Source organism: Aulostomus chinensis, chromosome 12, assembly GCF_037954235.1.
Source record: "Aulostomus chinensis isolate RoL2024-O1b breed Wild chromosome 12, RoL_Achi_v1.0, whole genome shotgun sequence".
NCBI lineage: Eukaryota > Metazoa > Chordata > Actinopteri > Syngnathiformes > Aulostomidae > Aulostomus > Aulostomus chinensis.
The window spans coordinates 15,048,103-15,062,872 of NC_141331.1; the positions used below are offsets into that span (position 1 = coordinate 15,048,103).

The window sequence follows — 14,770 nt, forward strand, 5'->3', positions numbered from 1 at the left end:
ATTCAAACTGGACGCAAACCTCCTGCTCCTCTCCTGTACAATGTTTTAATACAACCAATGTTGGATTTAGTTGTCACATTTTCTCTTTCTATTATCTGAAAAATCATATATTTGGTAATTTCTGTGTATTAATCAGTCAAATATTATCTTGTTTACTGATGTATCAATGTTAATTTAATGTATTTTAATAGAGTGCCACAGGGTTGACACATATTTGACACCTCAAACAAAAGAAAATGGGATCATATATTGGATTTTGGATTATTCCCCCCAAAAAATGTCATAATACGTTTGGTTTTGCAAGGCGTTTTCCACTAATGAACACCCCTTAAACCATATTTAATGTGTAAATTTAGTTGTTAGAGGTACAAATTTAACAATATCCTATGTTATTTTACAATTCAAGAACTGAAGTGAGTTGGAAGGTATTTTTGGGGGATTAAAAAAGAAATGCATTATACAGTTCAATTTTAAAATGATACAAGAGATTACAACCACCACTGCAGTTTGTTTGACCTGGAAGTGACCCTCTCAAAACACATCCACATTTTATTGTATTGTTCGTTTTTTCTCTGTAACACACCATCACCTCAAGGTCTTTCTCTGTTTCTCCATTCAAAGGGAAACAAGCTGTATTCTACATCAAAGCTGTGTTCACATCATTTTGCACCACTGTGCTTTGCAATGTTGTCTTGCCTTTTGTTGTTGTGCCAGGGGACATGGATACCAGACTGTAGCATATGAAATTAAAAATGGAGACGTTTCTTCCCACTTTACTCAGGAAAAAAACTAATGATAATGCTTGCGGCAGACCACGGTTGTGTAGAGCGTAGCTTACAGAAGACAAGCTACTCTGAAGAGACATCATGTGTTTAGAGGGCAGGGAGGTGTACAGAGGGAACAAGTACTGCACTGTTTTGAAAGAGGCAAAGTGGGCATGAAGGACTCGACAAAACAAACTGAGTTGGAAGTCTACAAGAGAGGTTAAAAAAGCGCAACATAGTGAGAATCCTATGAAGCAGTAGTTGAACATATTTCAGTGCATTCATTATGATATGAAAATTATATTAAAAACAGCACCTCAAAATAATATCTGTAACAAGCTCCAGTGGAAAAAACAACACCTAACATTTGTCTATGCAGATAATGTGTGATGTAGTGAATAAATATCAAAAATAACATTGATAATACAGTCACTCTACTGCAGTGCAATTATTTTGCCATCAAAATAAGGTGTTAGGATTGTAATTGTAGCAATGAATACATAAAACATGTTAACATCATATTAAAATGGATGTCACCATCGTACACCAGCCCTCTGGGAGAAATAGTTGATGATAAGGCAGCACAATTAATTGAAATTTAATCAGAGTCACTATATAGCGTTCTGCAAATTCTGATTCACAGGATATTTGCTGAAGGCTAATTGTTTGTCGAGCACCATTTGATTTAAATACTGTGGTGTTGCTGAGATGTCCTTTCTCCACATCAGATCATGCAGACTTACGAAAATATCTTTGTTTGATGCAGGTCACACTGTAATAGTCACACTATTATCATCATAATGGGGGTTTCAATGAAAGTGAGAACATTTTTGTTTGTAGTTGATGATGATCCTCTCCTTGACTTACATCATAAATCATCTTTAATCCAGAGCCTTTGTAAATAAATATGGGAAATCACATTGAGATGAAAAGTCAGATTCTTTGCCAACACCCCTGTCAGGGAAAATGGGACCACCTACACTGACATTCGTTGTCATAGAGACCAACTCAACAATGTCTGCTCTACTAAGGAGAGGAGGGCTCACATAATGAGGGAAAATGAAGAGACTGACGTGAAAAAGGTGGTGAAAGGATGGTGCAAAGGAATTCTGCTTTATTGCCATTATGCATTAAAGCAAGTTAAGTTTGAAAAATTCAACAGAAAAAAAAAGGCGTAAATTGTAGAGCAATTCTGTCACAGTAGTCAGCAGACGGCTTATCTGTCTAAATCCATACGTGATCAGTTTTCTGATTGGTCTGTTTTGACAATTAGGACATGAAAGCTTTGTCCATTTTCTGTGATGTGAAAACATTTAAGAGAAATAAAGAATCTGGGTCATAGCAATGCTGTATCCCAGTGAATCATCTCTGCTACTGAAGTGTCAGGTTTCAAACAGTTCAAGCTGAATTCATCAGTGTGAGATGGGTCCATGCTTCTGCCTAATCATGTGAAGTGCACAATAGATGAGCGTTTATACTATCGTACTGCAATTAGACCACCAAAACACAGGTCTGCTGTAGGGCTTCCGTGCCACTGTGTTGAGTTCCTTTGCTGAAATAGTTTGAGTTTGAGCAGATAAAAATTGGAACAATTGTTGTCCTTTCAGGTACAGACTATTACCTCGATTTCTGGTGTGAATTGCTTGTCCCTGGCTCTAAAAGAGCTCCTTAGCACAGTTTAGACTAACCGATTTTGATGAAGACCATCTTGATGCGCAGCCATGCAGTGGGATGATAGCCTGACTCTATTTGTGTTATCTGAGTGTGCTGTCTTCATAGTTCTATTTTGAGATGACAGCAAGAAAACCTCCTTACCGTTGTGTTTGAGATGTCTTTAAGTGGTTTGTGCCGTTTGTTTTTTTGTTTTTTTCCTTCAGTGGCATGCACTTCCATTTTTACCAGGAGTTCAGGGCCTAGTATGTGACAGGGATTGTGACTGGGTTGAAGGGACTTCAGGTTTGTATGAAAGGCATTGCTGCTCGGGCCGGGTTTGGGCCATAGACAATTCATTCATTGAAGGGGATCATTAGGCCTCTTAAAATGTTGGAGCTTGTCCACAGTGGCTGTAACTGTGAGTCTGCTCTGTCATGTTTCAGTCTATGTTCTGTTTCAGACTTTAATTGCCAGAGTAGGGAGTAAAGCAGCGCTTCTTCCTGAATTGGTGAAGGACGGAGGGGGAGGTGGAAATGTTTTCCCATTGGTTCAGTACTGGTTGTGTTTGACCTGAATGTCAAACACAGAAGGCTCTGCCAGACCTTTTTTTTTCTTAAAACATCTCCTCTTTTTTTATAATCCTCTTTTGCGTTCCCTTTCTCTTTGTGTGGTGTTGAAAGAGCCTCTGAGCACTCCCCCTTGAGTGAGGGGAGTTGTGAAGTGCTGGTGAAGCTTAACAGTCTGTCGCTCATCTCTCTGTCCTCTTTTAATTCCCAGCAAAGTAATGTGTTAAGAGTTTTCTCTTTTTAAGCCCTTTATGTACATGTGCATGTACCTGTAAGCACAGTCACAGGAAGCAAAAACATTTTGTGTAACTTCAAGTCAGTTATGAAGAATTAAAATAGCAACATGTAGATTGTTTTGATGAATGGATCTGGTTGCGTGGCACATTTGACTGGATCATGTACTGATTCTGTAAAAGCTGTAGCCTGCAAATATATCATCAATCATCAGAATAAGCAGTGTTGCATATGGTGGCTGCCACTCTGAAGTTGTCACAGGGGGAGGAGGGACTTGATTTGAAGTGACTTTGCCATCTCTTTGTCTAATGAGTAAGGTTGTCAAGGAGACAGAAATTGATATTTGAAGGAGCAGTGAAAGGCAGGGGTATTGTATCAGTTTGGAAGCACAAGTGGCAAGAAATGACACTAAGGTTGCGAAATTTGAGATCAGGTCTACTTATCAAATAAATATCCTTTCAAATTCTTTATCAACCTTTCAATATTTGAATAGGGCCAAAGTAACTGCAGCTCCAGGATGTGTTATCAGTTACAGGTTTTACTGGCTGCCTGATTTATTCTGACACTCTACCTACTGGAAATTACATCAGCAGCAAAGGAAATGTTAGTTGTGTGTGTGTGACACATTTTATTACACTCATACCAGGCTGACATGGCCAATTCTGTTCATTGATGTGTGTTTCCTCAGCCTTTCTTTTCTCAATTAAATAGCCAGGTAGGTTAAATATTTGAATGTTTTAAGAATTTGGCTCGCAATATACTTGATTTTGGAAATATTTGTAGTATGGGTTGTAAATAAATAAACAATTTCTCAAGTATTGGAATTTTATGTGAAAGACCAACACAAAGTGGCACACAATTGTTAAGTACCGTATTTTCCCGCGCTATACGGCGCATCGGATTATAAGGCGCACCTTCAATGAATGGCCTATTTTAAAACTGTTTTCATATACAGGGCACACCGCATTATAAGGCGCAGAGAATAGAAACAACTGTCGTGGCTGGGGTTGTGTTATTCATCCACTAGATGGAGCTGCGCTAAAGGGAATGTCAACAAAACAGTCAGTCAATCCCAAAACAAGTTAGTGCATTCACAATACGGTACCGTACGTACCGGTAGCTGTGTGACAGATAGCCTTGAGTTTGAACTCTGCGTCGTAAGTGTCTCTTGAAAGGTGCCATTTTGGGGTCTTTATATACACACAAGTGGTGTGGGACTGGAATTCCCCTTTACCGTTTTTACCGCTGTTACTTAGGCGACGCCCCTGACTACGGTAGCCATAATTAACCAATATTGATCCATATATATAAGGCGCACTGTCGGTTTTTGAGAAAATTAAAGGCTTTTAGGTACGCCTTATAGTGCGGAAAATACGGTACAAAGAAAATTATATGTCATTTTCATTTTTTTCTTTACAAAAAAGTGCAACCAGTTGTCTTCAGAAGTTGCCCGGTGATTGCCAAATGATTAAATCTTGACCTTATGGCTAAATAGAGTCCACCTGTGTGTAATCTAATCTCAGATACAGCTGTTCTCTGACAGCCTCAGAGGTTTTCAAGAGAATATTGGGTAGCAAACAGCATGAAGTCCAATGCTGATCAGAGATGCAGCCAAGAGGCCCATGGTGACTCTGGATGAACTGCAGAGATCCACAGCTCAGGTGGGGGAATCAGTCCACTGGACAACTATTGGTCGTGCACTGCACAAATCTGGCCTTTATGGAAGAGTGACAAGAATAAATCCATGTTAAAAGAAAACCACATGAAGTCCCATCTGTACTTTGCTAGAAACCATGTGGGGGACACAGCAAATGTGGAAGAAGGTACACTGTTAGATGAGACCAAAATTGAACTTTCTGGCCTAAATGCAAAATGCTATGTGTGGTGGAAAACTAACTCTGCACATCACTCTGAACACACCGTCCCCACTGTCAAACGTGGTGGCAGCAGCATCAGGCTCTGGGGGTGCTTCTCTTCAGCAGTGACAGAGAAGATGGTGAAAGTTGATGGGAAGATGGATGGAGCCAATTACAGGACAATCTTGGAAAAAAACCTGTTGGGGTCTGCAAAAGACTTGAGACTGGGGTGGAGGTTCAGCTTCCAGCAGGACAACGACCCTGAACATAAAGTCAGGGTTACAGTGGAATGGTTTGAAACAAATCATACTCGTGTTAGAATGGCCCAGTTAAAGTCTAGACCTAAATCCAATCAAGAGCCTGTGGCAAAATCTGAAAACTGCCGTTCACAAGCACTCTCCATCTAATCAGACTGAGTTTAAGTTGTTTTGCAAAGAAGAACGGGCAATAATTTTAGTCTCTAGTTGTGCAAAGCTGGTGGAAACATACCCCAAAACAAAAGACTTGCAGCTGTAATTGCAGCAAAAGGCGGTTCCACAAAGTATTGACTCAGGGGGGCTGAATACTTTTGCACATCACACTTTTTAGTTTATTATAGGTAAAAAAAAAATTAAAATCACGTATGATTTTCTTTGTACTTCAAAATTGTGTGCCACTTTGTGTTGGTCTTTCACATAAAATTCCAATAAAATATATTTATGTTTGTGGTCGTAACATGACAAACTGTGGAAAAGTTCAAGGGGTATGAATACTGTAAGTAACAACTATAACAAAGTAAGAACTGAACTTCTCCATTTACTCCAGCTGCTACAAGCTGTATTTTCTGAAATACTGCAGTAAAAGGTGTCTTTCCTGTTCCCTGTGACCATCACGTCATACTCAGAAAAAACATTTGACTATAGTCTTGTTTATTGATGCTCACAGACAGACCTTTCTGCTTTTGTGACCTTTTGTGAGCATAAACATATAAAACTCTGATAAGAAGAGCATTACCGTCAGTCATCAGAATATGATTTCTCTGCATATGGTCTGCAGCTCTGATGATGCAGGTTGGTTGTAGCAAACAGATAAATTAGTTTTTCCCAGTCAGTGCGAACACAAGCTAGCGCAGATCCATAACACAATTAAAATAACTTGTCTTTTTATTCCTTAGCCCAACTAATTGAACAAACCACAATGTGGAGGGCCTGTGTTTATGTTTGAAAGGACAACAGGAATTTATGGCTCTGAATATGTCTGATTGCATTTATATTTAAACATTCCCCTCACAGTAACATTAAAACCAAAAAGACTTCATCAGGGTTTCACTTCCATCCGCACAAAGGAAGACCTAATGCAATAAAAGAAAGGGGGGGAAAAAGTGGCGTGGTATAATCCAGCCGCAGTCGCCTGAGGCATCTTGACGAAGCGGCCACAGCTTGCTCGCATACCTCCTGTCTTCTGGAAGAGTTGACGTCATCATCCCTCATCTTGTCATGAATCTGCTTTTCCACTTTTAATTTCATCTTTCTCCACTGAACCACAGCTGCTGCTTTTTCATCTCCTGCTGTATGTCCCTTCAACCCCTCCACATTCCTGCTCCTGCTTCCATTGTTGCAGAGACTTGAGCTACTTATGGTGAACTTCACATAAACTCTTCCTGCGGCTGGTTGCACAGCTCTCTCCTCCTGTGCCGTCCTTGTCCAAGCCTGTGAAGAAATCTAGTTTGACAGTTGTAGTGGTGGCAAGCAGAGGCACATTCACAAGTCTACTGTACGACTGTTGCATTTAATTTCCTGTTTTTTTCTGTTTGTTGTAGAACTAGAAAATGTAAGTCTTTGTGACTTAAACTTCAGTAATGGCTGTGCTGTCTCTGGTTGTGGAATAATTGAAGTGGAACTTAATATCCTCGGCTGAGAGGAAGACCGGCACTCTAAAGTGTTTCCATTTGCATTTCATAAATGTGGCCTACACAGAGGATATGAGTCTTTCCACCAGTAACAGGATCTTCTATGTGGCATAGTTTGCCCAGCAGTCAGGCTTTATCGTTACCCTATCTACTCCACTGAGGAGGTCATGTGATCACTTTCATTGGCTTGTAGTTTGGCTGTAGCAGGATAACTAAAAAGGTATGGATTGATTTTGATGAAATTTGTAGAATGTAGAGCTTCGTTTAAGAAGCAATTCATGAGCTTTGGAACTGATCAGAACTGGATATGATGACATCATATCACCAAGGTGGAGTTATGCGCTGTCTGAGTATTCCCAGTTACTGTGTGTCCTGAGTGGTTCCGAACACACAGATCTGGGCTGACATCCTGAAGGATGGCATTGGCTAAAATACAGCTAGGGCTGGGAATTGAACTAAGATACTTTCATGGCTCTGACTGCATTTCTTCAAAACTTTTGAGTATACAAAGATATGTATTAAATACCAAAATTTTAATATCTGAAGAGGAGTTTTTTTTTTAGTTGTAAAACTGCTTTGAGTGGAAGAATGTCAATATACTGAAACCAAAGAAATAAGACTAATTTAGTTAAGGTGCATTTTCAAAATTGGTTTATATTTTCATCATGAAACAGTTTGGAGTCTGTGAAAAGGCCAAAGCGAATAATAAACCCAAAGATTTTGTTGGTGATGTAGTTTTCTCTTTGTTACAGCGGTCATTAATCGTATTAAAAAAGCCCGGTTCAAAGTCAAGATATCGCTGAAGTGACTGTTATCAAAAAACTTTAATACCAAGCCCCAGATATAGAAAAGTTAAAGCCAGAAGACATTTATTTTTAGCTCAAGCTGACTGTTGAATTTTGTCTGTGGCGACGTTGACTGCAGCAGGTCATATCAGGTTTTGCTGGTTAATGTAAATCCAATAAGTAATCTGATGGCAGGCTATTCAGTGCACAACTTCAGAGTGGATATTGCTCTCTTCAAGACAGTCCTCTTTTCAAAAATCAAAGCTCCTTTCATGAAGAAAGATAGTAAACTCTGCAAAAATGCATTTAATTTGCGAACAGCTCCACTGGATAAAGTATCCCATGAAAAGTATTTTGCCAAAGATAGCTACTCTGTTAATGTGCCAGATACATATTTAATCAGCTGCTATGAAGATTTATCGAAGCAGACTCCATTTCAGATATCTAATGTTAAATGCCTCCAATCAGGGCAAAAAATAGAATAAATGTAAATGACAATAAAAAGGAGTGTTTATATTCTGAAACATATGCCATTCATATCTTTTTTTTCTAGAACAATTATTGAACAATTGACTATAAAAGGCATTGATCATTCATACAGTTGTGTAGAGGATATTCAGTCCCACAGTAGCTAACTGGAGCCTTAACATCAGACTGGAAATGAATACAGTTTTACGGGATTAGTAAATCTGAGCAACTGCAGCATTTCCACTTCCTTTATTTATTCCAGTGACCTTGTTTCCAGCTGCAGACTGTTAACTTGGCGGGCGAGCTAAATATATACTGGATTGCTCAGATGTTTCTCATGCCATGAGATTCCTTTACAACAGAAAAGCTTTTCATAAAGCTGTAACAGATCAAACTTTCCTGATCCTGTCTTGTATATTCCTCAACAGTTCCTCATCGCCCCGTGTCATCAACAGACGCTTGTGATTCCTCAGCAGCTAAGGTGGTTTGGTAAATGCATGTCACGTCCCTTCACCTAAGGCCTAGTGAAATAGAGCATATAATTGCTCACTGTTTCAAAAAAGGAAAAGGCGAGGCTCTGTGCATCTGACGTGTGTGTGACAGACAGCACGTGAATTGATTTTGTTGTTGTTTTTGCTGCTTTCTAGCAAAAAAAAAACCCAAACTTAAGTGGCACTGTACTAAACTGAGTGTAAAGTTGTCATTTCAAATGTTTGCATTATGTCTTCTTTAGTCACATTTCCTTTGGCGATATTACATAGAAAAGTGGATGTGTGGTCTGCAATATGAGATCGTCATCCCATGAATAATTAATTTTAGTGCAGTGTTATGCACTAAATATTACCACAAGCTTTAAACTTAACTTTGTTATGCAAGTCAGCCTTTTTTTACTTGTCTGCAACTGTCTGTCTGTCCACTGTGTATTACCTTCATGCCCAAAATTATCTCTGATAAGTAGTTTTAAGAATGCCTGCATTAGAGATGAACATGGGAGAGGAATTTCCCACAGGATTCCTGAAAAACATTTTGCCTCTCGACTGTGCTTGGCTGATATTAAGTAATTTGTAATGACCTGTCACACATATACACCATAGCATATAATTGGTTTGTTTTGCTGTCTTGTTCTGGAGTTGTTGTCCTCCTTAATTACAATTTCAATGCCATTGAGCCCCAGCTAATTATGAACCAAATATTAATTTGCGGTCGGTTGTTTACATTTTCTTCAACTGTCAATCACCTCAGGATCCTTCTCACTTTTGTAGTTCTCAAATATAAATCATTAATTGATAGCCTCTTTTCACTGCAGCCACTTTAATGTGTCATTGCAGGGTAAATACATGTTTAATTGATAACATTAATTAAAGCCGTGTTCCATTTGGTGTGTGTACTACAAAGCAGGCTCTGCCTATCTGGGCTTTCTTCAGTTTGTTTTTTTTTCACAAACAGTGATAATTGGATAAATTCTACCACGACGGTGTTTTATCAACTGGCTACATAAAGCAGGCATATTCACATGAAGTGAGCGGAGCCAGCAAGAGATGAACAGTCGTCCCATGGAGAGGTGGAGAGTTGCATATTTCACTCATATAGCTTTAATCCTTGATAAATATGAGGTATATAAATCCTTAATGCAGACTTTCAGTAACACATCTGCTGCAGCCAAAACAGAAAGAGGAGCTGCCAACAAATCGCAAACTGTAGAATTCATAAATTAAGAGATCTATACAAGAAGTTGTATTGTAAAAGTTGTGCGTAGGCAACTGGTCTCCAATAAATTGATTATTGTTCATTGAGGTTTGTGTCAGGAAATACTGCATTTTTTCTGTCAAACTCCTGAGGGACCCCGCCCCCCATGATCTGAACACCAGCATCTGATTACCAATTAGATGAATCGTGATGACACTGTCGGTGAGATGTGATTGGTCAGTGTCGCTTATATTTATATATGACCCAGGAAGGACTTATATAATAACTATGCTTGTGTTTACTCTGAAGTGACTCTGCAATGATCTCCCCTTTCTGAAGTTTGTTGATTTCTGAATGCCAGACAGATTGACTGGACAGCAGCAAGAACACTGCTCGCAACTTCACACCCCTTAGATTTTGTCATAGACGTGCTCATCTGGAAGTTGGGTTCATCTAAAACTGTCCTTCATGATGGAAACAAGCTTGAAACACAGCCAGTGAGAATAACATTAGTTGATAGTTTTTAACAGATGTTTTGCCCGACTCATGTCACAACAAACTCTGAAGGAACTGTCTTTAGTTACTGCAGCTGCTCCATCCTAGAATGGGTGTGTTGCTGATAGGATGGTGTTTACAACAAAGTATTGCCCTAAAGTTGATTTGTTTGATTTGGTCTGTGGACTCTCCAATTATTTCTACCAGCTGTTGGCAACGAAATCTCACATTTAGCAATTGCATGGCAATGGTATACTCACTTTTGTTGTTGTATCTTTCCCTTATGGCATACAGGATTACAAGGCAAAGACTCTGACTTTATTGTACACCACTGCGAGAAACTGCTTTTTAATTATGTGTTGTTTTTTTCTTCACAGGGGGACTCCATGAAAGATGACAGAGGAGGTGATTGTTGTAGCCAAGTGGGACTACACGGCCCAGCAGGACCAGGAACTTGACATCCGAAAAAACGAGCGTCTCTTCCTCCTGGACGACTCTAAGACCTGGTGGCGCGTCCGCAACACCGCCAATCAAACAGGATATGTGCCGTCAAACTACGTTGAGCGAAAGAACAGCTTGAAGAAAGGCTCGCTAGTGAAGAACATCAAAGACACACTGGGTAAAGAGATTTTAATGTCGAGGTTGGCTGTGACTTTTACTGTCAGGTTATTTTCAAAAGTAATATCTGCTCTTCTGTAGAGGACAAAAGATGTAGTCACCAACAGCGGTCACGTGCACATGTGTGGTAGCTAGAGCAACAAAATTTAGCGTATTAGAATTTGGATTTCTATTCACACCTCTGAGACATAATTTCTTAATGATACAAATTCTGCAGCATTTTCATTAGAGATTTCGGCTGCATAAAAATAGGAGCTCCTACTGTCTCCTTCAGAAATGCAGTGTTATGCCATGTCATGCCGAGCAGCAGAAACCATAAGCAAATGAACCCAGCTAGATTAAGAGACGGTTTGAAAAAGCATGAAATACATGACAAGACATGACACAGTTGCTCCAGAAGAAAGGAAGAGGTGAGGAATCTAGAGGTGCCTGAGGTGAGCAGTGTTTTGCCATAGTAGCAGCACTGCAGTGTAACACCCCAAATGTGTGTATATATATATTTTATGTATATATAAATTTTATGTAGTCACTTTAAACCTTACCACGAACTTTGTTTATGTTTGGCATCATATTCATGAATCATTCAATTTAAGCGAGCTGAAAGTTGATGTGAGGGCTGCACGGTGGTGCAGTGGTCAGCACTGTGGCCTCACAGCAAGAAGGTTCCGGGTTCAAGTCCTGGCTCGGGCGTGGGATCTTTCTGTGTGGAGTTTGCATGTTCTCCCCGTGCCTGCGTGGGTTCTCTCCGGTACTCCGGCTTCCTCCCACAGTCCAAAGACATCAAGAGGGGACGAGGCTGATTGGATTCTCTAAATTGACCGTAGGTATGAATGTGAGTGTGAATGGTTGTCTGTCTCTGTATGTTGGCCCTGTGATGGACTGGCGACCTGTCCAGGGTGAACCCCGCCTCTCGCCCGTAGATGCTGGGATAGACTCCAGCCCCCCCACGACCCTTACTAGTAAGGAATAAGAGGAAGATGACGATGGATGGATGGATGGAAAGTTGATGTGGGCGGCGCAGTGGTGCAGTGGTCAGCACTGTCGCCTCAAAGCAAGAAGGTTCCGGGTTCGAGTCCCAGCTCCAGCACAGGATCTTTCTGTGTGAGTCTGCATGTTCTCCCTGTTCCTGTGTGGGTTCTCTCTGGTACTCCAGCTTCTTCCCACAGTCCAAAGACATCAAGAGGGGACGAGGATGATTGATACTCTAAATTGACCGTAGGTGTGACTATGAGTGTGAATGGTTGTCTGTCTCTATGTGTTGGCCCTGTGATGGACTGGTGACCTGTCCAGGGTGAATCCTGCCTTTCACCCAAAGACTGCTGGGATAGGCTCCAGCTACCCCGCGACCCTAACAGGATAAGTGGTAGAAAATGGATGGATGAAAGTTGATGTGGTCCTATATCAGGCACCACCATATTAGATGTTGTGTTCTCAATTCTGAGCTTGAAAATCGTGATTTTTCATTTTCCCTTGAATATTGCAGCCCTAGTGCAATACATCTCAGAAGTGAAATAACTCCCCTCACTGTCTATGTCCTTGTCTGGAGCTGCTACTGTACTCTCCGGGGAATTTGTGAAGTTGGCTTTTACTCAGCTGTCAGCACACTGCTCCTCAGTCCTCAGTCATGACTTGAATATATTAGCCTATGCATGGAGCCGTAGCTGCCAACTAAAAAGAAGAACTTGCTGTGTATATAGTGTGAGAGGGCTCGACCTGACAGTTATTTTTACCTTCCCCAAACTTGGAGAACAAAAATGTTAAAGAGGCTGCTAATTAGCTCAAAGAATGACTGAAGGCACTTTAGAGCAAGCTGTAAAATAATTAGGGATTTGTGGAAATCGGAGGCTAATGTTATTTCATATCATTTAATATATCAAGGCCCCTTCTTCACAGCACAATCACCCAGTAGCACAGGACCAGGTCCAGTGGTGATTTCTGTCCATGTTTAAAAGTTAGGCCGTCCACTTGAGCACAGCTTCTACATGTCATCTTGTGTGCAGTGTAAATCAGTTGTATATAAAGTCATATTACCAGTAATATACCACGGGAATGTGGGATGCCAAAAAGAACTTGCATATCTCTGCCAGCAGTTGCTGTAAAACTATTCCCAGCACAGTCGTCTTTATGTGTTTGTAATAGACATTTTTTAATGAAATTGTGTATTCTGCCTCTGAACCTCCTACTGCTGCCTCTAAACACACCCAGTTCTGTCGCTCATGATTTTGGTTTCTTTTATAATGACTGGCAAGTGGTTTCGTAACCAATTCATAATATTGCCCTAATGATATGACTTGTTTATTTTGTAATAATTTTTGGACGGTGCATGATGTCACCATAAGAGCAAAAACTGAGACAAAACCAAAGCGGTTATCTAGGTTACCTGGGTTAGATAAAATGATGAAAAACACAAGTCACAGTCTAACTTTCCCCAGAGAGGAAATCGGCTTTTGCAAGAAGTACTTGCCTGGTATTTGCAGACCAGTTTGCATTTGAGGATAAGGAAACATGGTTTATTTTCAACCCTTATCCCCTTTTTTTCTAAACTGTCACAGACTAAGGGCCTACTCACTCTAGGTGATCTATACTGTGCTAGCAGCACCAGTCTAGCACCCAGGCACGGTATGCTTCTCTAACACGAGCATGGAATGTGGACAGTGGGCGGGACTGTGGCTACTGTACATACAGTGAGCAACCCAATTTGCAGATGGCAAAAAAGATATCCAGTTACACAATAACCGATGTTGCAGCATGATGAGGGCTTGATAGTGTCGTATGTGCTGCTTCTCTCACTCCTATACTGTATGTTATACCAAGTGGCAAATGCTCAGTCACCTTTTGAGACAGTGTGTGACAGACGGAGGACATAATTTTCACCTGTCCCATGAGATTACTCTCACATGACTCCTGTGACTCATTTAAACGTATCCTGACTGGTGAGATTCCTCATTAAATTTTTCAGCTCGTACACCTCAGTGATGATGTCAGTGTGTTCAGGCCCAAGGCCACGTGAACGCAGGCAAACAAGGGGTGGAGGGACAATCATGCATCAGCCTGGCGCAGGGAAACTGGGCCAAGAATGAAGGTACCCTGAAATATCGATACACCTACAACCAATCTTAGCAACAGAGCATGTGACGTCGCAGTCATTTTTATGTTTTTAGAAAATACACCATCCAGGTTGTTTGATTCTAGATTCAATAGACTGGTTATCAGCAGCCTTCTCCTTTTATAAAATCCCCCCCAGCCGTGCTCCTCAGACTGTCTTCCTGTCAAACCAGCCCTATAACAGACCTGTTGTGACAGAACAGTTATGGTTCGCCCGTCTAGTTTCTGGTCACGTGGGAATCTGAACATGAGCTTGAAGATGGAGAATGGCAGAAAAAGGAAACAACTGGTACCAAGACGGAATGGTCAAGCGCAGTAACAGTGTAGCCCCGAGAGACGACCATATTCAGAGTGATAGAAGAGGGAAGAGTCGATGAAGGTCTGATGTGTTGATTCCTCTCGGCTCTGCAGATACAGACCCTCAGGGAAACTGTGTGGCTTTATGTGGCCCAGCGTGACACAGCCTGTCACTGTCACCCAGACCAGCGCTCATTGTGTGCAAAGATACCCCGCCTCCCTCATCACCAACACTGTTCCCTTTGGCTTCTTTCTCTTCAGTCTCTGTCACTGCAGTTGTGCTTTTCGATGATCAGTAGATTGATTAGTAGAGACATCCACAGCCTAATGGCTGTGCTGGAATGATGGATTGCTC

General features: G+C 40.8%; 1 protein-coding gene across 1 annotated transcript in view; it reads left to right on the forward strand.

The window, feature by feature from the left end:
* The window catches only part of nck2a (NCK adaptor protein 2a), a 31,661-nt gene that overhangs the window by 8,298 nt on the left and 8,593 nt on the right, over positions 1–14,770 (forward strand). Inside the window, exon 2 of the mRNA XM_086220381.1 lies at positions 10,773–11,014. Within this exon, the coding sequence (XP_086076507.1) occupies positions 10,789–11,014 (226 nt within the window). The 5' untranslated portion in view covers positions 10,773–10,788. The remainder of the gene's footprint in view (positions 1–10,772; positions 11,015–14,770) is intronic.